Here is a 22,860-nt window from a genome sequence, read left to right as displayed (position 1 = left end):
CCGGTCCTGAGACAAGATAATCACGGCTTCTTCGGACTGCATATACATTCGCACGCAATGTCGAAGAACAAGTACACCGACATCGTCGTCACCATCGCCGACGGCATTGGCACAATCAAGGTCAGTCCGGCCCTCTACCTGTTCGCGACACCGGTCGGCCTCCGAGAATTATCATACAAGAGATGATCCGCCCAAGCCATTCGTGTGAAGACATGCAGCAGAAACACCGACTGACTCGATTCCTCAGTTCAACCGTCCGAAACAATTAAACTCCTTCGGAGGCAGCCTCGTCTCCGACACCATCGCCGCGCTCCGCGAACTCGATGACCATCCCGATACCACCTTCACCGTCATCACCGGTGAGGGGAGATTCTTCGCTGCGGGGGCCGATGTCACCAGTGCGTTTGCTCCCCTTTCCTTAGCCTCTCCTCTTCCATGCCCATTGAACCCCCTCCATTTCCCTCGCCGAGATATCAAGGAACCGGAGACTCCGCAGGAACGACATCGCGATCTCGCAATTCCTCGTCTCGTCTCTCTGATTTGGGGAGGTATATATCACACCTTCTCTAAGCGCTGATTCCAAAAACAAAACAGACGTTGCCTCCATGACTTCATCCTTCGCCCACGACGGCGCCAAGAAGGTCTTCTTCGCCACGCGTCTCGCGGAGGGCGTCGAGCTCGCGCGCTCGCTGATCGACCACAAGAAAGTCCTGGTCCTCGCCATGAACGGGCCCGGGGTCGGCGCCGGCGCGGCCTGGTTCCAGGGGAGCAGCGACCTCTTCTACGCGGCGGAGGGCGCCTGGCTGCACGTGACCTTCAGCCAGCTGGGCCTGGTGCCGGAGAACGGGTCGGCGTACAGCTGGGCGAACAGCCTGGGCTCGCACCGGGCGAACGAGATCCTGATGCTCGGCGAGCGGGTGACGGTCGAGGAGCTGCAGAAGGTCGGCATGGTGAACCGCGTCTTCCCCAAGGACGGCTTCCACGACAGCATCCAGGCCCACCTCAGGGAGGTGCTCCGCGAGAGGGACGGGAAGAGCATGATGGAGATGAAGAGGTTGGCGAATGCGCCCCTCAGGGAGAAGAGGATCGTGGCCCTGTTCGATTCGTGGAATGCGCTGTCCGAGAGGTTCGTGGACGGCGAGCCGTCGAGGAGGATGGGCGCGAAGAAGGATGAGTTGGAAGGTGAGTGGGGGAGCGACTTCTTCTCCTCGAGAGTACGTTCCGAATTCATGGGGCCAGCATGCTGACATTTCATTCCCCTCGCAGCGAAACGTAAAGCGAAACAGTCGAAGATTTAGGATCGAAAAGTTTCCAGGTACATATAACGACGATATGTGTCCAAACTTGGTCGCAGGCCGCAAGAAGAATCGTCCGCGTGAGATTTAAAGAGCCGGCTCGCTCGCCTTCCACGGCTCATTCGCACTGACCAGTCCATCCTCGCCTGGCTTGTCCGTCGTAGTCTTTTCCTTCTTCGTCCGGTCCTTCTCTCGCGCGCTCTTCTTGATGTCCTCCCATTTAGCGCGATATTGCTTCAACGTCTTATCCTGCTTCGACGCCAGGGAATAATACTTCTGTCTCTCGTCAGTCATCTGTTCGAGCTGTTTCTCGAGCTGCGAGACGCGATCGCCGGCGACCGATCCCGCGACAACGTTGTGGGCGCCTCCAGCCTTGACGTTCGCCATGCTCTGCGTCAGAGCCGCCATCGAGGCGTCCTGCGCGTGGGTTTCGAACTCTGCGAGGCGTGTGGCGAGCTGCTCCAGGGTCTGCTTCAGGGTGACGTTCTCGAGTTCCAGCTCCTCGCTCGTACTCCGGCTGAATCCTCCCCGGAGGCTCCCTTGACCGGAGATTCGACTCTGCTTGGGCGAGGGCGGTTCCCGGGCGTCGCGGGCGTCCACGAAGATCTCTTGGTCTTCTTCCTCAATAGTGTCAGGATGAGGTTGTTGTTGTAGCTTGGACTGATCCTGCGCTTGGGCTTTTGCAATGTCGGCGTATGAATAGGTCCCGCCGCCAGTCTGCACCACGTAGAAACTCTCGGCAGGCCCAAAGACGCGACCTTGCCGACCCCGCTGGCGGTGTTCGTCCTCGATGGCAGCGAGGGCAGCCTTGGAGAATAGATTCTTTACATCGGGGTCGTTGCTCGCGTGAACTGTGCTGCGTTCCATTCTCTGCCGACTTTGCTCTACAGGTGCTTCTTCGGGTGATAGCGGGAGTCCGGCATATGCGAGAGCTGTGGAAAGCTTAGACATGGTTCCAGTTGTGAGATTGGTGTAGAATTTCGCAAAGGCGTCGTCATCCTGCGCCTTCTTTCCCGCGGTCGATTGCTGAAGTCCTTGACTATCCATGATTGAGGGAGGAATCTTTGGCATCGAACTACCTGTCGTGCGACGCTGGGCTTCTGGCGAGAGGGGTCGGGCTCGAGCCTGCGCCGCGGCTGACAATCTATTTGACGGCGGAATCCCTCTCCGTGAGGCCATGTCTCTGGCGAGTGACGGCGAGGATTCTCGTAGTTGGCTACCGAATCGAGCGGCTTGTAAAGGCGAACCCGAGGCCTTTGCCGCTACCGAAGATTGCCGCGTCTCGCCAGGGTCTCGTTTGCTCGTCGTGGGCTCTGCATGCTTTTCGTGATTGGTCGGCGGTGATCCTGGCTGCTTGGAAGTATCCTTATTCTGGATGATCTGGGCAAGCTTGGCATGCTCGGCCTCTAGAAGTCGTAGTATTCGGAGTGCCTATGGCGAAATGTTCAGCCCTGCGCGACGCTCTGGCCCTGATCATGATAACACACCTCGGAATCGTTCGTCGTTCTTGCCGAGCGAGAGTATTCTGCGGCCGCTTGCTGATGTTCGGCGATAGCGTCTGCCCAGTCTGTATCGATAGAGCTCCGAGCTGCTTTGCGAGCATGTGTAAGTGCCTACCGATATGTCAGACCTTATAATAGTGCAGATAAGTAGGAGATCGTACCGACGTGAGAGGCGCTGTTTCTGCCATGGTAGTCTCCAAGTCTTTTGGCCGGGATATGAAATCGTTATATCTTCAGACTTTCGTATCAAAGAAGTGACTTGTATTCAAATCCTCAATTTTTGGTTGTGAAATTGTCCACAAGATCTACATCATGTGGTAGCCTCGAATGACCAGATCGCATTACGTAAGCAAGATGTATTCAAAGAGTCGAACGACACTTCCTGAGCATGGACGACGCATCTTTTTTGCAATCAGAACAATGTTGTCGCCCAGACACATAAGAGCCGTGATACATCCATAGCAGTTTGAAATCCTATAATGCAGCTCTGCCTAAATCAGCAAAACATTTCCACAACAGTGCATTGCAGCATCTGAGCTATCCTCGGACCCGTGTCATAAGAGCACGAACGATATGAGGAGAAGTAGAGGCATGATTCAACGCTATCTTGTATATACTGAACTGAGTCCATCACTGTCACTCCAATATCTAGCATTATTCCAATCACCGGTACTTGTCCATGAACTTCCCATGGAAAGCAGTGATTCGGGACACCCAATCCGTGCCCGGTGCCAAAAAGGTCGTTCGGAAATGCAATGTACCCTCCTTCTGTCCAAACCCGGATCCTGGGACGATGCAAATACCCGTCGCGTCGAGGAGCTCCATGCAGTACATCTCGTCAGCGCCCTTGTTGGCCTTCTTGGCCGCCTCGATAGCCTTGTCAGACAGCTTGATGGTCGGGTAGAGGTACATGCTGCCCTGAGGGTACTGGCACTCGACGCCCTCCATCTCCTGGAAAGCCTTGTAGAGCGCCATGGCGCGGGTGTGTAGGTCCTTGAAGATTCCGTCGTACTCCTCTTTGTACTGAGCATAGGATGGCTCGCCCTCCTTGGGTGGGTTGACCATCAGCTCAACCAGACATTGGCCGATGACGGGTGGGCAGAGCATGATGCTGACGAATTTGTAGATTTGTGCGACGACCTAAAGTTAGTGTTAGCGACTTGTCTCGAGAGAAAGACATAGGTTGATTCATTTACCTCTTCATCGAAGCCGACCATCTCGTAGTAGCCACCGCGGTGACCACACTCGCCAACCATGCCTTTGCTGATGCTGTGCAAGCTGGCCAATTCGACGTTGTCAAACTTGCCCTCCTTGTTCTTGTCGCTCGTTTGGAGATCACGGAGCCCCTTCTTGAAGCTGTGGAATTTGCCCTCGAAGACATTGGTCTGGTAGACTTCATCGGCAAGAACCACCAGCTTCTCCTCTGCAGCAAGCTCGATCACCGAGGCGATGTTGTCGGCGCTCAATGAACCACCAGTAGGATTGCCGGGATTGATGACCACAACAGCACGCACATCGATGCCTTCCTTGCGGGCATTGCTTAATGCTTCGCGAATGCCAGGAACATCTGTGCTCCATCCTGATTGCTCCTCGAGATAGTATGGGACCACTTTGGCGTTGAGCAACGCCAGTGTGGCCGTGTAGAGAGGATATTGAGGGATAGGAACCAGAATGCCAGTTTCGGGACTAGCACAGATCACATTCATCAAGGCATTGACACCCGCACTGGCACCTCCACAAAGATAGATGTTCTTGGGGTCGGCAGAATGACCATCCCGCTCCTCAATGAACTTGGCGACGCTCTCACGGATCCCCGGTGCACCCTGCGATTGTGAGTAGGCTCCAACACTCTTGACATCCTTCAGGAGCGTGTGGGCCCGCTCAATGACATCCTTTTTGTATCCCAAACCATTGATCAAAACGTCCTCCTTCTCCAATAGAAGCGGGTTCTCTAGAAGGCTGGTGACCTGGCGAAAGAATGTGATGGGCTTCTGGTCGAGTTGTTGAGGGTTACCAATGTTGGCGCTGATGACTGATTCGAATGGAAGATCCTTGCCTTCACCCTTGGCGATCTTGGTTCGGTATTCCTCGCTCTTGATGGCCAGCTCACCACGGACGGCATATTTGGCTTCCTTGACGTTTGGGTTGATATTTTGAATGGTCAATGACCGCGGCTGAGGTTCCTCTTTGCCCATGATGTTCTAAGATTGCAGGGAAATGCTTTTGTCCGGTATGTGGCGAGGACGTGCTAATTCGAGCCAATGATGCGGCGGAGGTCTGATACTGGTAAGAGATTCTTATGCTGATCGTGTATACGATAAGAGGTCTATATGTTCATGCACAATGATGACTCGTAGATCTGAAGCCGACGAATGGGTCCACTAAGTTTATTCGTGAGACTGTACTTATCAAAGCAGGGGCGGCATCGGCGCTTATCGTCCTTTGAGAACTATGAGGAAGAAACAATTCACGATTCTTACGTCTGAACTACGTACGCGGCCGAGATTGTCTCTCGATCACTATCGGACCCGATGACGCGTATGATAAGAGCTGTGAAATACCGACTCTCTGGCGACCACGATGTTCCGGAGTCGACAACCTGTCACCTTGATACTGTGCTTCACGATGGTCGGGCGCTGTTTTTCGGCGGTTACAATTATCGCCGCTGCATTCGAGTCATGTTTAGGATGGGCACACTAGAGGAGGTTGTCTGCGGGGCTGACTGAAGCGCGATGGCAGCCCAGGTGTGAGGTCATTCATTGTTATTACACAATGATAAAGTGTCGGACGTGGGCAGCGAGACAACCCCGCGGTGGACTTGAAGTTGACGCAGTGCTCCGTATCACTAAGACATCTTGGAATGTCTGGAGTTCCGTATCAAATTCTTGCCCACCTGCAGTATGCCCCTCGACGCGTCGAAAACCACACAAGGCGCGTTCACCCAAACCCTAGCCTAATGTTCTCGGCATATCTCCAATGGAAAAGGGTTATAGTCGACCGACCGTGAAGCATGAACCCATCAGCAAACGTCGTGTCGCAATGCCTCGATGCCTCTATCTCGGTTGTCCTGGCTGCTGTTCCGGATCCTCTTGGTCCCGGCTTTCATAGGCACTGCCTATCTTTACTACTTCCCATTGGTACAAGACTGTCATTTCCCTCAACCGATAGGGGACACATGTCACACACGACCTGGATATCGAGATGATGATGTCGGGAGGACTGCGCCCTTCAGACTACTCGCAATAGGAGATCCGCAGCTGGAAGGCGACACCTCACTTCCTGACCTTGATGCGCCAACATTCCCAAGCATCAAACGAGTGTGGGACAATGTGCAGGAGTCCGGGCTTGGTACACTATCAACCGAGCTGATCCCTGCGGGCAGCGCTCTCCTGCTCAGCGACATTCCCACCAACCTGCAGGCATATCGCAAGAGACTGGACCTATGGGGTAATGACCACTATCTTGCGCATGTTTATGCGCGAGTCAAGGCGCACACACATCCTAGCCACATTGTTGTTCTGGGCGACTTGCTTGGGAGCCAATGGATTCAAGATGACGAATTCGAAAGGCGGAGTAGCAGATTTTGGAACAGAGTGTTCAGTGATGGCGAAAAGTTGCCAGAAGAAATCATGGCGAAAGACAGTGGGCATCGGGAGATACTAGGGTCGGATCAGAGCTGGAAGAACAGGATTATTGCTGTCGCGGGAAACCACGACATTGGATATGCTGGCGATGTGAATCAGGATCGCATGAGGCGATTCGAAGACGCCTTTGGGAACGTCAATTGGGCGATGACGTTCAGCCATAATGAATCGGATGCATCGTCTTTACCTCTGTCTGAATCAGAAGTGTTCCCCGAACTTCGACTCGTGATTCTGAATTCGATGAATTTGGACGGCCCGGCTCAAGACATGGATTTGCAACAACAGAGTCACGATTTTCTTGAACAGGAGTTCCTCGAGCAGCAAAAGCTGTCTTCCCAGACTGCAACGGTCCTCCTCACGCACATCCCACTTTACAAACCGGAAGGTGTGTGCGTTGACGGGCCTTTCTTCACTTACTGGCCACCCGAAAACGGTGGCGGTTTGAAGGAACAGAATCATCTTGATCAGGACGTCAGCAGATATATGCTCAACGGCTTTGCCGGCCAAGACGGAAAGCGTCAGACGATCATTCTTAACGGCCATGATCACGAGGGCTGCCAAACCTGGCACCAGATGACCGAACTCATCTCAGAAGACAACACGACTGAGTCAATCTGGGTAGTACACAACGACACCGATCGCAGCATTTCGAAAACGATCGATGATACGGCCGGGGTGCGCGAAATTACCGTCCGCAGTATCATGGGCGAGTTTGGTGGCAATGTTGGTTTCCTCAGTGCTTGGTGGGACTGCGAGAAGCAGCGATGGCAGATCGAGTATGCTTCGTGTATGTTTGGTGTTCAGCATATTTGGTGGGCCATCTACGTCGTGGATATGATTGTAAGTGCTCTAGGCGTGTTGACCATCGTGCTTTCCACACTCGAGTCTGAGCCGAACAGGAAGAAGTACAAGACTGCATGAGGAACTTCAAATTGGGTTGGTTGATTTTTGTCTTTCTTGTACATAGGATCTATGTGTTTACACACGATCATAATTTTGAGTATATAATTTGTAGCATAGCCAATCAACGCCTGAGTTCGATTTGGTTTCGTCAACAACTTCTTCTTCTTCGTCTTCTTCTTTGCCGAATCTTCACGCGATGAAGAGACTATTCTTCGACCATAGTGACCTGAGTAACCTTAAGTAGTGGAAGGGGGCTGAATTAACCGTATCTTCGTAGCTATCACTCAGGCGAAGCTTGAGGCGGCTGAAGTACCTGGCAGCGGGCTACACCTTTTGCCCTTCGTCATCGTGGATTTCGTCATACCCAGAATTGCGGATCATCCAAACTACAAGCATTCCAAGGTTTGAGTCTGCAAAGAAGATCGTAAGAAAACGAGCCTGAAGTCTCGAACAATATTCCCAAAGGACAAGATACATCAGAATCCTCGAACATCTGAATCGGCGCCAAAATGCGGCTCATCAAACAGAACATCGAGATCAAAGATGGTTCAGGAAGTGCGACTCTTCTTCCAGAAGAACCTGAAGATATGGTGCGCTCGTCTGAAACTGAATATTAAGCTTGACGGATGTTGGTGACCTGACTTGGTGAACAAAGTGGCATGCGTACAACATCATTCGGCCAACCGACCTCCTTCGAGCATCTGCAGTTCGGAAGATCATTACAGAATCAGACACCGGTAGTCGATCAAACGAACGGGTCCACATGATGTTAACAATTCGAGTCACGAAAATGGACTTTGATCCTCAAGCCGGTCAATTACACGTCTCAGGACAAGTCTCCGAAGAGAACAAGTTTGTCAAATTAGGCAGCTTCCACACCCTCGACCTTGAGCTCCAGCGCAACTTCACCCTCGAAAAAGCCGAGGGATGGGACAGCATCGCCCTCGATATGCTCAAAGAAGCAGTCAATCAAGAATCAAAAGCCCAGCTCTGGGCGGTCGTGATGCAGGAAGGACTCGCCAACATCTGCCTCATCACGGAACATCAAACCATCCTACGCCAGCGCGTCGAGATCAGCCTTCCTAAGAAACGCGCTGGGTCCTCCGACCACGAGAAATCGCTGAAGCGATTCTTCCAAATGACCTTCGACTCTCTCCTTCGACAAATCGACCTGACCGACCCCAAACCCCTGCTCCTCGCCAGCCCAGGCTACACCGCCACGAGTTTCCACTCTTTCATCAAGACCCAAGCCTCGACCGGAACCAACAAATCGTTACAGAAACTCGTTCCGAAAATCACTATCGCGCACTCCGCCTCTGCGCACTTGCACAGCCTCTCCGAAGTCCTCAGCAGCCCGGCCGTGACGAGCAAACTCAGCGACACGAAATTCGCGCGCGAGACCTCTCTGATGGAGAAGTTCTTCGAGATGATGCGCAAGGACGATCCCCGGGCGTGGTACGGTCCGCGGGAATGCGAATTGGCGGTGGAGCGAGGTGCGGTGGGCAAGGGGGGTGGAGTGCTGCTCATCTCGAACGCATTGTTCCGCAGTCAGGATATTGCGACGAGGAGACGATGGGTGAAGGTGGTGGATGATGTCAAGGAGCAGGGAGGTGAGGTGAGGGTTTTGAGCAGCATGCATGAGAGCGGGAAGAGGTTGGAGGGTCTTGGTGGGATTGCGGCGATCCTTACATATCCAATTGAGGATCTGGATGAGGGGCTAGATGATGAGGATCAGGGCGGTGGGAACGTAGCGGGTCAAATAGATGCTGCGCATGGCATAGAAGGGCGGAGAGAGCATGAAGACGAGATCGATTTCTGATGAGCTTGATCGGGCCTATTCAATACTCGAGTCTATCACGCTTGCATGTTTAAACGTCTATCGTCATGATAACGATCAATGAGTCTATCCCGAGTGCTGCAATTTCTCCAAGCGATGTTGCTCCTCCTCGCCGACCTTCTTCACACCTTTCTTCCGTTGCCGCTCCTCATATTCCGCCCTTTTGTTCAGAATCCGCAACACAATCTGAGCGGCATTGACATCTTGAAATTCATGCGCAGGTGTCTCCCTGAAAATCCCGAGCGCCTTCACATCCGCGTGGGGATCTGAGCCTGTGATGGACATGAAAGCAGTTGGCCCATGCCAGTAGACACTAGGCGAGCTGCCAAATTGTGTAGCAAGGAGATCAAGGAATGCTTTTGACGGAGCTACCGGAGCGTTGAACACCACACTGTCGATGTACTCGCACTGTACGACGCAAAGTCCTCGTTCGAAAATGTTCATGATTGGGAAATTCTTCCCGAGGTGGTGGTTGATCGTGCGATCATCGTGGACTCCGGCAATCACGTATGCAGGGCCATAGTCGGATCCTGTCGAGCTGATGCGCTGTTGCTTGGCTGCTTCGCTGTACCAACCTTGTTCTCGGCCGAGCTCGGACTCCAATTTAGCGACGGTTTGCAGAAATGCGATGTGTCCGGAAGAGAACAGGTCGAAGCCTCCATCGACGTACACGATTCTTTGACCAGGTCGAGGTTTCACTCCCGACACGAATTGTGCAAGATGACCTGCTTTGGTGCTGTCATCGCCGGCTGATTCGAGGGTGAACACTTCGACGTACGGGTCCAGACCGTTTGGTGCCGCAGCATATTCGCGGAATCGCTTCTGCATCTGCTCCCCAGTCTCCTGACGGTCGCCTTCCGTGCCGCTCTCGCGACCTTCGATACAATCGATCAGGCTGGCGATAAAATGATCCTTAGACCCGGCCAACATCCTACCCACCAGGTCGGTCGTGCTAATTCCTGGCGTGCGCGGCACGATCTTCATCCTGCCAACTTTCTTCACGAAGCGGTAACAATCGTTTCCGTTTGCATCGCTCGTGATGTCGTCGCCGTGAGTGACATACTTGCAGCCGTAGTGGCTGATCCACGGAATCGATGTGACATAGGGCGCATGAGGGACACACAGAGTACTGAAACGACAGGCGTTGACTGCCGCAACCCGCTCAGCAAGGTTCATGACCGTCGGACCTTTATTGGCAGCGATATCCTCATCGTTGTGGAGACCGACGAGCAATTCGTCACCGAAACGACGGGACTGGAGCATGACGCCGGCATGGCCTGAGATGATGCGTTAGTCTTCTGCATAATCGCAAACATAGTCTGAGTCGCGAGGTATACCGTGATGGAAGAAATCGAAACAACCATCGATCCACAGGCGTCTCTCGGCAATTTCTACGTCTTCTTGAGGGTCGACTGGCCACTGTCCGGGCTCGGGAATCGGGCAGCCCACTTCGGGGTCGATGTTGGGTGCCATGTCGATTTAATGAGTGAAGCAATCTTGAGCGTACGCGGTGATTTCACGCGCCTGGATTTGCACTCTTGCCCACCAGACAAGAAGCGTCTAGCAATAGTGAGCAAATGGCCGATATCGTTCGCTGTTTGGACGTCATATTTGGTTCTTTCACATGTCGAAAGCTTGATCTAAATTGACCTCTCCAGGTACACCTGGACAAGCTTGGAGGCCGATCATTGTTTTGTGTCGCACTCCGTAATTTGAGACCATAACCCTAGGCAATCATCAACCCTTGAATCCTCACTGATTCTTATTGAGGTGGTGACTGCCTCCTTGATTTATTACTAAGGTCCACTCCCTTGTCGTATAGCCAAAACCTACCCGTCTAAATAGTGTATCCGATACACATATGCGACCTCTTAGGATTCGTATACCTTTGAATGAAACCGGATAAAAATGCGCTAAATACATTTGCCAAAACAGCTGGGTATCGTTTATGTGCAAAATTGCAATGCCGCCATCCAAAGAAGAACGCCGTCGACCAATCTGTTCCAAAATTGCCTTCAAAAGCTTGCTCCCTCACATTATAACACAATCTCTCCTGACAAATTCCTCGCCATAGTCACTGACTAATTGCTCCCGTTCATTTTCTTTCTGCCGCCTCTTGACCTCGAGAGGGAAGAACGTCTCTAGAAACTCCATCGTTGCAAAGTCGATATTACGACCATCAGCCTTCATGACTTTCTCCGCATTGCACATAGGGCATTTCTTCATCTTTTCCCTCTGTAGCTTGATAATACATCGGATGCAGAAGACCGAACGACAGCATCCGAGATTGACAGGCCGCCAAGCCATTCCGTAACAGACAGGGCATACCCAATCGTCCAGTTGCGGGACAATAGCGAGGACCTTGGAGCCGATCTCCGCTTGTAGATCGTGAGCGATGGAGTCAGAGAAGCCGCCGGCGCTGCTTTTGCGGTTGCTAATGAGGGCCGGGTATTGGTTCCCGAGCGCTTTGATGAATGTATTGCCGCCCAAATGTGTTTGCTTGTCGAATTTCTTGAGGATTTTGGTCATCGCACGGGCATTCATCTCCTGAAATTGCATCGTCTTGAGGATGTGTAGGTTGAGGTCGAGGAATTGTTGGGCTGCGACCTTGGCTTGAGGAGTCTTCATCTTTGCGAGCAGGCCGGTCTCTCGTAACTTTGTATCGTATTCGACCAAGTTCTCCTTGGCTTCGGCGAATGTCAAAGCTCCTCGACTCTTTTCTGTCGATTTGTAGAATATAGGTTTCTCAATGTATAATCTGAACATTTCGCGCCAAAAGTAAAGATCGCGGTAGCTGATGTCGCGTTTAGTCTCGTAACCTGCTCGGACTGGCTGTACCACATTTGTCACTGCGTCACCGAGATCAAGGATTTCTTCCTCCAGAACTCGCGTTTCAGTAGCCCTGATTGTGTCAAGTTGGACGAAACTAGGCTCAAGAGCGTCGAAGAAATCTCGGGCGCTCGCCAGAGGCACTTGAATCCATCTCGCGTCTAGCGACTCTTGTGTTTGCTCGTCGAGTTCACCATCGTCGGCGTCATGCTGTTCAGGCGCGTTGCCACTTTGGTTGTTTGGACTCACGTGAATCGTGTTTCCTAAATGCTCCCGTCGCCCTGCCAAGACCATTTCATGACGCACCAGTCGCCGCAAAGACGCCTTCGTTTCTGCTGCTAGACTGACGTCGAGTGGCGTACCAGTCTTGTTGTCAACCAGGATCCTCAATTGTGGAATAAATTCCTCAGTGATGGTTGCAAGCTCTGGCTGTGAGGCGCTGTAGAACTCTCCCGCAGGCAACGAAGGTCTGCGGGCGGCTACTGGAGGGTCGGCCTGCGCCTTGACTAATTCACGTAGACGGTCGAGTGTTGCGGCATCCAACCCAAGTCCCTGAAGCTCATCATGGACCATTTTGATTACCTTCTTGAGGTGTTTGTAGTCGATTGCGCTCTCAACCCATTCCTGAGGGAAACCCTCATCGCGTAAGGCCACCTTGTATTCGTGGCCGAACTTCATCTTGTTCAATGTTTGGTATGCTTCAAAAAATCTTTGCAATGCAGAATCGATGTGTTCGAATGATAGGATGTGTGAAGAGATCTGCCGCTTGTCGGATGATCGTGTCGAAAATCATAAGCGAACCTTGAAACGAATCGGACATCAAAAGCTTGTGTAGAGACAGTTCCACAAATGTGGGGGAGGCGTCCGTAGTGTTTCATTGCGATATATATAATAAATGTCTCATCTACACAGTCGTCCCAGAGAAAACTCTGACTACTGCAAGCCGATTGATCTTCCAAGGAGTGGTGGTGTTTCGGTGGTGCATCTAGAAAGGGAGAGAGGTCGCGTGCCGTGAATGCCGTGCAGACTAACGGAAAGAAAATGGCGCGCAAGAGGGCGCGGCATGAAGCTTCAGCCTTGTGGTTGGTTCTCGACTCGCTAAGCGGCGGGCGTGGGCGGCCATCGCATGACTCGTAGTGAACGCGATCGGGAAAGCCGTGCCGGCCTGGGTTTGGACTCAAGTTTGACCACGCAATCGACGCCTTCTAGAGGCGCTCTAGCTCAATCATGCCCCGACGGTAACAAGCCCTAAGCTGAAATGTATCAGCGACGATGTGAAAAAAAGTTTTATGCGGATTTTCTACTCAGTATGAGTCGATGTGACGTAGCTTGGCATCCGGATCATTCACCGACACGCCTTTAGTATCCAAGTTTTCGTCTCGTATTTCCTTCTGCATTGTCACACCTTGATGGTCTGCGTCACACCTTCATCATGGGCGCTGGACAATCTTCGGGTGGTGGCGGTGCTGCAGCAGCTGCTTCGCAAGAGGTGAAGACTAGTTACTACGACCTCTTAGGCGTCGCCCGTCAAGCCACCGAAGAGGAGATCAAAAAGGCCTATCGAAGGAAAGCGCTCGAACTACATCCCGATCGTAATTTCGGCGACGAAGAGGCAGCAACCAAGACGTTCGCCGAGGTTCAAGCTGCATATGAAGTCCTCTCTGATCCTCAGGAGCGAGCTTGGTACGATAGTCACGAGTCCGCCATCTTACGTGGCGATGATCCCGCCGATGGTGCTGCTCCTTCGTACGATGATGTCAAGATCACCACGGCAGATGATCTAGCCCGCTTGGTGAGGAAGTTCAATAGCAATGTTGAATTCTCCGATTCTCCTTCAGGTTTCTTTGGTTTCGTTCGGGACACTTTTGACCAACTTGCAAAAGAAGAAGAAGCCGCCGCGAACTGGGAAAACGTAGAAGCCAATGAATATCCTACTTTTGGTCACAAGGACGATGACTACAGTGACGTTGTGAAGCAATTCTACGCGGCGTGGGCCAGTTTCGCGACCGTAAAGAGCTTCTCATGGACCGACAAGTATAGATTGTCTGAAGCTCCCGACCGCTGGTACCGCCGGCGTATGGAGCAAGAAAATGCTCGCATCAGACAGGACGCGAAGCGTGAATTTAATGACGCTGTCAGATCTCTCGTAGCTTTCATTCGTAAGCGTGACCCGCGTTACATTCCGAACACTCAGTCGGAGCAAGAACGACAGCAAACCTTACGTGAGGCCGCGATCGCGCAGGCCAATCGAGCCCGAGCAGCGAACGCTGCGAAGCTAAACGACGATATACCGGAATGGACCAAGGTAAGAGAGCCAGATGAGATGGAGGGAAGCTTAGAGGAGGAGGAAGAGGAGGAACCACTGGAAGTACTGGAGTGCGTGGCTTGCAATAAAATCTTTAAGAGCGAGAAGCAATGGGAGGCGCATGAGAAAAGCAAAAAGCACCAAAAAGCCTTGCGTGCTTTGCAGCACAAGATGCGAAAAGAAAATTTGAATCTGGATCTGGAGGATGAGGGACTTGATCCTGATGCAGACTACGTGCTTGAAGAAGGAGACGAGATCCACGATGGAAAAGCAGAGGACGAGCTCCTAGAAGGCGAAAATGGAGCTCTCGATGTCGACGAGCCTACCACTTCCACAAAATACGATGATTCTGAGGCCATGAGTGAGCCGAAGCACCCGCAGGACACCACAGAGGTCGAAACAGAGATCAGTCCAAAGGAAAAAGCACAGGGGAAAGGTGACGCTTTAGATCATGAGACCGACTCGGCAGACGAAGACTACGCATCCCTCGAAATAATACAAGCGCGAATGAAAGCCGCTATCTTAGAAGATTCAGACGAGGGAGGATCCCAATCATCCAAGCCGAAGATGGGCAAAGCTGCGCAGAAGAGAGCGAAGAAGGCTGCAGCATCAGCAGCGGCACAGAAAGTCGAATCGACAAACCAATGCGAGGTGTGCAATGAAACATTTGCATCCCGATCGACGCTCTTTAAACATATCAAGGACGAAGGTCATGCCGCTTTGAAGTCCGTCGCTAATGGCGGCGCCAGTGGAGGCAAAGGGAAGAAAGGAAAGGGGAAAAAATGAGGATTTTCGTTTCGACAACGTGGAACAATCAAGGCACAAGACAATCGACTCTGAAAAGCAGTTGTCATAATTATCATTCTCGTTGCTAAAGACATGAGTCGGGTCGCTGCATCCAGGGAGCATGAGCTATCGACCGGACCTTGCAATCAACAACAGTACACGTAAAGGTATGCCCCAAGGGCAGCATCGTGTCTTCCACCAGAAATTCTTTTCCTTAAGGATAATCGATCGGCCGCTCTCGCCAATTTGCGAGCGCTCAGTGAGTCCCACAGCGGAAATAATCCGGATCATTTCCAATCGTCTGCTCGCCACAAGTGGACGACGAAACCGTCGCGACACGATTCTCGCCGCACTCCCAAAGGAGGCTCCCGTCGGCGTTCTTCTGGACGTACTTGTATTCGAAAGTCGTGCCCGCCAGAACGCTGACCCTTCCGCCGGTCCAAAGCGTGTTCATGTCGTTGTACGAGCCCGTGTTCAACTCCACAGCGCGGGATGGGTCCCAATTTCCCAACTCCGGAATGCTGCCGACTACGTAGACCTTGTCGCCGGGACCCGTGCGCTCTGTCACGGGGAACGATAGGCTGACGGTTGATGCGTGGGAGCAGGCGGGTGTGGCCTCGGCGACGGGGACTGTGAAGCCCGAAGATGAGTCAGGGGTCCAGCAGTCGCCTTGCGCGTGCTGCTGTAAGAAGACCTCTTGCGGATTGATGTCGCAGACGAAGTCCGACGTAGACGAATTGGTGACGATAAAGCTGGCTTGGGAGATGATATTGGGTCCTGACTCCTGAGTGAAGTTTTGGCGGACCGCGAGCGAGAAGTTGCCAATGCTGAAATACGGGAAGAGTTTGAATGCGAACCCGCTGCTTCGATCACCAAGGTCGCTCGCGTCTCGTGCGCAGATGATCCATTCTCCTGCGGGCACCGCAGTCGAGTAGGCCACGCAGCTGTTGCCGCAATTGTTGTTGTTGTCGCCCCAAGATTGCCAACAATACGCCTCTTCGGCTGGGTTGCCATTCGCGCTGGTGATGTTGAATGCGATCTGGTAGTGATTGACCTGACCAGCAGGGTTGCCATTGGGCTGATGGGTGGTAAGCCAGTGGATCTGGAAGGGCGCATAGTTGGTCTGACTCAGTACTGAAGTCGCGCCGAGCAGAAGAAGCACTCCGGCGAACAACATTTTGTGGCCAGAACCGAAATGATACACTGCGTCTTGAATGTGTGACGTGTAGAGATGGGCCCGGAAGCTTCAATAGAACAGGAACCCAAGTAGCGAAGCTGTCACCATTTATACCCAATGCTCCTCTCGACACAGACTAAAGAATTGTTTCGAGCGATTGAGAATCTCGTCATACTCAGGACGTATTGAGCATGGCAGGAATGTTGTTCGCTCCTCTTGCGTCACGTTTCAATGCTTCTAAAAGTGGTTGGGAAGTCATCCAACAAACAGGCTTCGTCACACCTTGACCGGACAAATGGCCGCTCGACTTGGTATGTCCCGCGTGTTGCACGCATCGTCGGCAAATGTTGCGGCGGATTGATTGTTGCATAATGCTTCCAGTCTTCAAGAAGACCGAAACACAGCGTTTCGTAATGCACATGTCAGATGCTCCGAGCCCGATGCCGAAGGCCGACGGATCTCTACAAACAGTATAAACATCCTGGCGACGATCTTGCGCATGCTTGCATATGCTGTGATGTGTACACACAAGGTGGTCAGAGATTAGTATATATCGGTGTCCTCTTGCACAGCAGGCAGACTCCCAAAATACTTTGTACCAAATGCAGTCCAATGCTGAACAAAGATCGTTGCTCAAGCCTGTGAACGAGACATCAGCAAGGCTGCTGGGCGGTCCTGCACATTTCCCCTCAAGTAAGAGAACAGGCTTTGGCCTCCCGCTATGATTGCCTCTGTATGCGCCTTGTGATACCACAGAGCCGTATTGGCCCGTTCTAGCATCTTGAGTACGAATCCAGAGCTGCGCTCTTGAGTCGGCAATTTCAGAAGGAGCCTCTGTCGTGTCATGACGCCAGAAATACACTCCGTTGTTGACACATGCCTCTCCATGGCTGAAAGAAGCATTGCGCATATAATATGACGCTAATATGCAAATTGACATGCTGTCTGCATCAAGGTCAGGGCGGCTTATGTCGTCGACCCTATCGATTGAGCATCATGACTTCTTCGTGAAGAAGGCGCTCATTTTCTTCATCCCGCTGGTGTCGGCCTTGAGTAATTTCCTCACGCCAAGGCTGACATTTTTCTTCTTCTCTTCTTCCTCGTCCTTCTTTCGCCGTTTGATGGCGATGTCCTCGTCCTCCTCAGCGGTTGATCGCTTGCGGCTAATATTGTCACTGATTGAGCGTAGAGCCTGGGCATCGCGTTTGAGCTTGGCAATATGTGAGAGACGCGCATCTAGCGGCTCGAAGTCGATTGATGTCAACTTCACATCCTGTAAGTGTGGCTGCATGAGACTCTGCAGTCGAGTAGGAATGTATGAAGTTTGTATGAACCGTAGAGCCACACGTATGCGTAGTAGTGCGGGGATGCTAGAGTCTACTTCAGCTTGGTGAGAGGTCACTGAGGTTGCAAATGTCTCGGCACTAGCTGTTGTTGTGGTAGACGTTTCGGTGGCCTGTGAATTGCCCTCGGAGGTCTGTTTTGTCACAGAGGCCATGCTGATCTCACTTTCTTCACGCCTCACGCTGGGCATGGGCACATCCAGAGCCTGGCGAACGAACTTGTCCTCCATGCTAGCAGGAAGCCCCTTTGCCGCCGTCCGCTTTGCCTTTTTGACGAGCTCTTCCGACAACTTTGATAGAGAAAGCGCAAAAAGCTTCTCATCACCCATGTCTATGCAATCGCAGACTGCTTCGACTCTGGCCTCTAACAGTCTCCTGAAATTCTCCCCTTCGGGACTTTGCAACATCTGATGCAGATGGGCCGAGGTCTTTGCAAGGGAAGCCGTGTAGTCGGAAGCAGCGAGGTATTCTTGTCCAATAGTCTTGCCGTCGCCAACGAGAGCAACGAGTATGATGAATAGTGGATCTATTGGTGTCGCGACGAACAAGTCTGGATTTTGTAAGACGTAGCCTTTCCCCTCCTCGCTGTCCTGCTCTTCATCCAGTGCTGGTTCATTTTCATTGCTCGTAGCTGAAATTGCATTATCGATGTCTGGTCTCTGAGGCGCGAGAAGCCAACTGCGGCACGATCGCTTGGGCGCCGCAACACGAGTGAATTCATAGAAGCCTCGCTCAGGACAAACGAAGAAGCGCGTCGGCGTCGCGGAAGCTGGATGTGGCACCGTGATGATCCGAGCGGCCTGACTCGCATCCTTTGGCAGGACAAACATCTGCGGTGGCTGCTCAACACTCTGATCGAGTGATTTGGTTGTCGCTGTGTTCGTCTCTGAAGCTGTCTTTCGAGATACCGTCGCCGGCGGTTTTTTAGATCTGGTTTTCATAATGTATGCAGTTGTGTTGAATACGCTCACTCGCTATGATCGATTGCTGTGCATTACCTGGAGACTGTCACACCTAAGGTATGGTCGATATATGTTGATTGTTGAAAGACCACCTGCACCATCCAAAGCGCTTGGGCTCGCGTAAAGTCGCGTCCAAAGTTCACCCGCATGTATGCTGGCTGCAATTAGCGCGTGTCGCGACACTCACAATACTTTGTCCTATTTCGGACGAGTGTCGAGCTGCCGGGCCGCGCACATGCATGTTACAAAGGCACATGTACAATATGGCAAGCATTGTTATTCTGTTTGGATTGCAGTAGGATGAGACTCGTCAGTGAAGAAGATGAACATGAAAATAGGAGAATTGAATTCGTTCTAGTCACCAGCGTACCAATCAGTAGTTTACCAACGAACGTCTGCTTCCAAACACCACCTTGGAAGTCGTACATAAAGAACCCCGGCTATGCTAATCTCAAAGCGAAAAGAAATGAAAGACAACATCGTAAAACTGGCTAGTAAACGGAGCACTCTCCATATGATGCCCGTCGGAAAGCATCTCCGAAGAAGCTCTGCATCGCATTGTAATGGAAGAGGATTCCACCTAATACTGCAACATGCCAGATGTTGTGACTGCAGCCAAAGTAATCGAACCAACCAGGAAGAAAGATCTCCGGGATCTTGGCAGCGTAGAGACACGCGCCGGCGAAGTAGACGAGAACAGATTCGAGAATAGGTCGGTAGAAGTATGCGGTCGCGTTCCATCCACGCTCGTAGGTGAGTTGCGCGATTGGGATAAATCCTGTAAGAGCCAGAGTGACGAAGAAGCCAACTCGTAGCCATGACATGTCCGCGCGATTAAAAGTCGGGTGCCATGGAAGGATAGTACCGGCGATTCCGAGGACGAGGGTTGCAGACAGGTATATCCAGCGGCTAATGGGCTCACAATAGAATGCTGTGTACTCGGTTGTCATGATGCTTGCAGCGACCAGGAAGGAAATGCCAGTGTAGTCGACACAAGCAAATCGTTCCATGAGAGTCTGGTCTGAGATGCAAGCCATAGTGTGCCAAACGGTACTACAAAGCATGCATTTGCATGCTGCAAAGAAGAAGCAACCAGCGATGAGGATGTCAAAGTTCGTAGCCGAAGCAAAAGCCTCAGTGTTGGGATAAACGTAGAATGCGAGCGTAAGAACGAGAATGAAGCCGAGGCCGTGGGACCAAATGTTGAAGGACTCGTTGTTGAGTGTGAAGCAGGAGCGGAGACAGTCGAGCTTGCTTTCCCGGAAGCGGTAACCCCGGAGGATGTGAGGATTGACACGCCATGGCTCGGGCAACATGTCGTATGTGATAGATCCATGTTTGCGAGCGTGGCTGATGGCCTCCTCAATCTTGAGCTTAAGACGCTCCTCAGCTTTCCGCGCAGCTACCGCAACTTCTGACACGATCTCCGCGGCCTTGGTAGACGTCTTGTCCATGTATGCTATGCCAGAATCCAACATCTCGGATGCCGTGGCGGCAATTCCAGCCTTGTGTAGCGAGTATGCTCTTTGCTCGAGGCTCGCAAGATTTGTCTCCAGCATCTTGATGCCCTCCTGGACCTTTTGTTCCATTGTGGCTCGCGTGGACAATGCATCACGGTAGTGTGCCTCGAGGGTCTCGACCAAGATCTTGTGTCTCTTCATACCAGCGTCGATGAATTCGTCGGAGACGTGCATGCAGCGATCGTGAATGGCATACAATGTGTCGTGCAGTGTCTTTACACCCTCGTCGAATTTCAGCTGTCCGTACGATTCTAACATTTCCAGTCGCTTTCCTAGATCCTTGATGAATTCATCTACAATCAATGAGACATTTTCGCGTTCTGCGCTCCATGCCCGCGGCTGGTACGAGGAGTGACGACGTCGTCGTTGCCGAGCTCGGTCGTTGTCGATGTCGAAATTTGTACCGGATGAGGATCCCAAAGTTGGCTCCTCGTGAGATTCCACAGCCGTATATGTGGCCGTCATGGTGCGGGACATTGTGATGCCCAAAGATGAGCGAAGGTCAGTTGTGTTGTGGTGCTACTGTGTGTTGATTAGGCACCTCCTGAGAATTAAAAATTTGAGGTCGGAAGAAGAGATTCCGATTGCGGACGGCAGGTGTTTATTGTATGTGAGCACTGTAGTAATAAATACATAGAGCGATTGGGCAACCGAGACCCCGCGCCGCCTGGTGGTTTCGGAATGATGAATTGTCGCTAGTGCACCGTTGTATCTGTTCCGGTGGCAATTCATCACAAAAACGATGGGAGCACCGGCATATTCGCGCATAGCATAGCGTCAGAATCTGTGTGCTCCCACGCCAGCATGCGGGCATTTCTCACCTGCAGAAGGCCACACTCATCAAGGTTGTATGGATCATTTCACTCCGAGGTTTGTTCCTGCACACTCTCTGAAACGTCCTGGATTGTCTCCCAGCTGCGGAACTTTTCTATACGTAAACTGCTATTCTCATGAGTGAACACATATTCTCCGATAATGCGTCTCATCATTTCAAACATGCCTTGGTCTGTCTCACTGCCGTTTTGATGAATCAATGAACAGTTCCTGGTTCCAGCGGAATTGGGTTTGCGAGCCGAGCCCGCCCGATGATCGCCGCTGAACCACAGACCTATTGGGTCTAGCCTCGGCGGGCTCTTCAGCTCCGCAGCTCTCGCGAGTCGTGGATGATGTCCAGCCCTGGAGTATTGCAGTCTTTCTTGATTGTCGTCATCGTCAATGATACTTCCGCACGATATAACGACAACTTCAATTTCCACTCACAAACATGGCTTATACAACACGGGCAGCTGCTCGATTACCAGGGACTTCACGGATCATCGTCAAACCACGACAATCAATCGCATTGCCTTCACAGGTTCGACATGCCTCAACAAGGTACAGCTGCAACCTCGACGACGCTGGAAGCCGTACATCCAATGCATCCACCACGCGTTTGAATGCGCGAGCGAACTACCTTGCGTGGGAAGAGAAGCGACAGTATCACCTGCGCAGGATGCGATTTGCCGGAATGGGCCTTTTCATGAGCATTGCTGCCACATTCATGTTGCTATACAATATCGACCTGGATAAACTTGAACAATCAGCTGCGAAGAAACGTGCCGGGCAGCAGTTGGATGCTTCCAGCGAGGCCAATGAGCAATTTCAGGGCAAAAAGGTTCACGTCATCGGTGCAGGCGAAGGGAAGCGAATCGTAGCCCATGGGAAGGGCGGAGATATCGAACTCATCGAGACCGGTACCAGCAGTGTGCCTCACTTTCCACGCACAATTAGTCTCCCAGTGTCGTCAGTCGACCCTTCTACGCAGCCAGCGGCAGGTCCAGCCTCCGGACCTATCGGTGCCCAAGAAGAATATACACTGATCGGCTTGGGCATCAGGAGCGTATCGTTCCTCAGCATCCAGGTTTATGTTGTTGGAATGTACATCCGTTCGAGTGATATCAGCTCTCTTCAGGAGAAATTAATTCACAACGTTAATGGACAGGCATCCACCTTAATTCCCTCCGAGAAGGAAAAGCTACGAGAGGTGCTGTTAGACCCTGGCCAGAGCCGGGAGATTTGGAATGATCTCCTACAGGTGCCAGGACTAAAGACTGCTTGGAGGATTGCGCCAACCCGGAACACGGACTTTGGGCATCTCCGTGATGGGTGGATCACTGGGATCAGCAATCGCACACGAGAAGCACGTAGCGCTGCAAAGGGCGCCGAAACAGAATATGATGCCGAGGATTTTGGCAAAGCTGTTGGCGATTTCAAGAGTATTTTCACAGGCGGCAAGGCACCAAAGGGATCAGTTATGATTCTCGCCCGCGACACCACTGGAGACCTTGATGTGTGGTTTCAGGCCAAGCCGGATGGAGCTGGTCCAGAGAAGGCTGTACAGAAGCTCGGCACTGTCACGGACGAGAGAATCTCACGCCTCATCTGGTTGGGATATCTTGGTGGTGAGAAAGTCAGTTCAGAGGCTGCACGCAAGGGAATTGTAGAGGGTTGTGTGGGATTTGCTTCGAGACCAATCGGCAGCGTTGAAACGATGGTAACGTAAACTCGCCAAAAAAGCTCTTGGGTGTATTTGTATCAGAAGTTCTCGACGTTGTGGTGATATTTATCACCCATCTATTTAAATGTATAAGAACAAGTCATCATTCGCTCCGTTGTCTCATCCTATCGGGAAAAAGTACTCGAACAATCTGATCAGCGCCACCTGCATCCATGGACGTTTGTCAGCCACCTGCATTGAAATTCCAGACTCACGATGAC

The 22,860-nt window shown here is 52.0% G+C and overlaps 12 protein-coding genes across 12 annotated transcripts; 5 read left to right on the top strand and 7 right to left on the bottom strand.

The window, feature by feature from the left end:
- The first annotated feature begins 231 nt into the window (after positions 1-231).
- On the top strand, positions 232-1,395 carry K489DRAFT_379033 (ClpP/crotonase). The gene is made up of 2 exons (XM_033604553.1): positions 232-1,182; positions 1,267-1,395. The coding sequence occupies exons 1-2, from the start codon at positions 606-608 to the stop codon at positions 1,296-1,298; spliced, it is 609 nt and encodes a 202-aa protein (XP_033461637.1). The 5' UTR covers positions 232-605; the 3' UTR covers positions 1,299-1,395.
- Positions 1,058-3,067, bottom strand: K489DRAFT_354770 (uncharacterized protein). Its single transcript, XM_033602507.1, has 3 exons — positions 2,959-3,067; positions 2,783-2,908; positions 1,058-2,726 (listed from the first exon to the last, which is right to left on the bottom strand). The coding sequence occupies exons 1-3, from the start codon at positions 2,983-2,985 to the stop codon at positions 1,383-1,385; spliced, it is 1,497 nt and encodes a 498-aa protein (XP_033461636.1). The 5' UTR covers positions 2,986-3,067; the 3' UTR covers positions 1,058-1,382.
- A 204-nt stretch (positions 3,068-3,271) lies between these two features.
- On the bottom strand, positions 3,272-5,219 carry K489DRAFT_336199 (PLP-dependent transferase). The gene is made up of 2 exons (XM_033602202.1): positions 3,994-5,219; positions 3,272-3,937 (listed from the first exon to the last, which is right to left on the bottom strand). Exons 1-2 carry the CDS (start codon positions 4,990-4,992, stop codon positions 3,461-3,463), a joined length of 1,476 nt encoding a protein of 491 aa, XP_033461635.1. The 5' UTR covers positions 4,993-5,219; the 3' UTR covers positions 3,272-3,460.
- Positions 5,220-5,768: 549 nt separating this feature from the next.
- On the top strand, positions 5,769-7,477 carry K489DRAFT_379030 (uncharacterized protein). Its single transcript, XM_033604552.1, has one exon. It carries the CDS (start codon positions 5,845-5,847, stop codon positions 7,360-7,362), a length of 1,518 nt encoding a protein of 505 aa, XP_033461634.1. The 5' UTR covers positions 5,769-5,844; the 3' UTR covers positions 7,363-7,477.
- A 242-nt stretch (positions 7,478-7,719) lies between these two features.
- Positions 7,720-9,414, top strand: K489DRAFT_336193 (uncharacterized protein). The gene is made up of 2 exons (XM_033602201.1): positions 7,720-7,934; positions 8,000-9,414. The coding sequence occupies exons 1-2, from the start codon at positions 7,854-7,856 to the stop codon at positions 9,161-9,163; spliced, it is 1,245 nt and encodes a 414-aa protein (XP_033461633.1). The 5' UTR covers positions 7,720-7,853; the 3' UTR covers positions 9,164-9,414.
- K489DRAFT_336189 (uncharacterized protein) lies at positions 8,795-10,790 on the bottom strand. The gene is made up of 2 exons (XM_033602200.1): positions 10,519-10,790; positions 8,795-10,458 (listed from the first exon to the last, which is right to left on the bottom strand). Exons 1-2 carry the CDS (start codon positions 10,652-10,654, stop codon positions 9,248-9,250), a joined length of 1,347 nt encoding a protein of 448 aa, XP_033461632.1. The 5' UTR covers positions 10,655-10,790; the 3' UTR covers positions 8,795-9,247.
- A 192-nt stretch (positions 10,791-10,982) lies between these two features.
- K489DRAFT_379027 (uncharacterized protein) lies at positions 10,983-12,989 on the bottom strand. Its single transcript, XM_033604551.1, has one exon. It carries the CDS (start codon positions 12,686-12,688, stop codon positions 11,213-11,215), a length of 1,476 nt encoding a protein of 491 aa, XP_033461631.1. The 5' UTR covers positions 12,689-12,989; the 3' UTR covers positions 10,983-11,212.
- Positions 12,990-13,442: 453 nt separating this feature from the next.
- K489DRAFT_308928 (DnaJ-domain-containing protein) lies at positions 13,443-15,059 on the top strand (the record flags this gene model as incomplete). The annotated part of the gene is made up of 2 exons (XM_033600624.1): positions 13,443-14,627; positions 14,709-15,059. Coding segments are annotated over 2 exons (1,536 nt in total), but the record flags the coding sequence as incomplete, so codon positions are not given.
- A 170-nt stretch (positions 15,060-15,229) lies between these two features.
- Positions 15,230-16,491, bottom strand: K489DRAFT_185711 (carbohydrate-binding module family 20 protein). The gene has a single exon (XM_033599489.1). It carries the CDS (start codon positions 16,276-16,278, stop codon positions 15,358-15,360), a length of 921 nt encoding a protein of 306 aa, XP_033461629.1. The 5' UTR covers positions 16,279-16,491; the 3' UTR covers positions 15,230-15,357.
- Positions 16,492-17,272: 781 nt separating this feature from the next.
- On the bottom strand, positions 17,273-18,562 carry K489DRAFT_315862 (uncharacterized protein; the record flags this gene model as incomplete). The annotated part of the gene is made up of 1 exon (XM_033601116.1): positions 17,273-18,562. The coding sequence occupies one exon, from the start codon at positions 18,560-18,562 to the stop codon at positions 17,273-17,275; it is 1,290 nt and encodes a 429-aa protein (XP_033461628.1).
- A 309-nt stretch (positions 18,563-18,871) lies between these two features.
- K489DRAFT_379024 (HlyIII-domain-containing protein) lies at positions 18,872-20,711 on the bottom strand. The gene has a single exon (XM_033604550.1). The coding sequence runs from the start codon at positions 20,578-20,580 to the stop codon at positions 19,075-19,077; it is 1,506 nt and encodes a 501-aa protein (XP_033461627.1). The 5' UTR covers positions 20,581-20,711; the 3' UTR covers positions 18,872-19,074.
- Positions 20,712-21,198: 487 nt separating this feature from the next.
- On the top strand, positions 21,199-22,754 carry K489DRAFT_336176 (uncharacterized protein). Its single transcript, XM_033602199.1, has one exon. The coding sequence runs from the start codon at positions 21,368-21,370 to the stop codon at positions 22,643-22,645; it is 1,278 nt and encodes a 425-aa protein (XP_033461626.1). The 5' UTR covers positions 21,199-21,367; the 3' UTR covers positions 22,646-22,754.
- The last annotated feature ends 106 nt before the right edge of the window (positions 22,755-22,860 follow it).

The sequence above is a fragment of the Dissoconium aciculare genome (assembly GCF_010015565.1).
Source record: "Dissoconium aciculare CBS 342.82 unplaced genomic scaffold K489scaffold_4, whole genome shotgun sequence".
NCBI classification, from domain to species: domain Eukaryota; kingdom Fungi; phylum Ascomycota; class Dothideomycetes; order Mycosphaerellales; family Dissoconiaceae; genus Dissoconium; species Dissoconium aciculare.
This window is presented reverse-complemented; position numbering and strand designations above follow the sequence as displayed.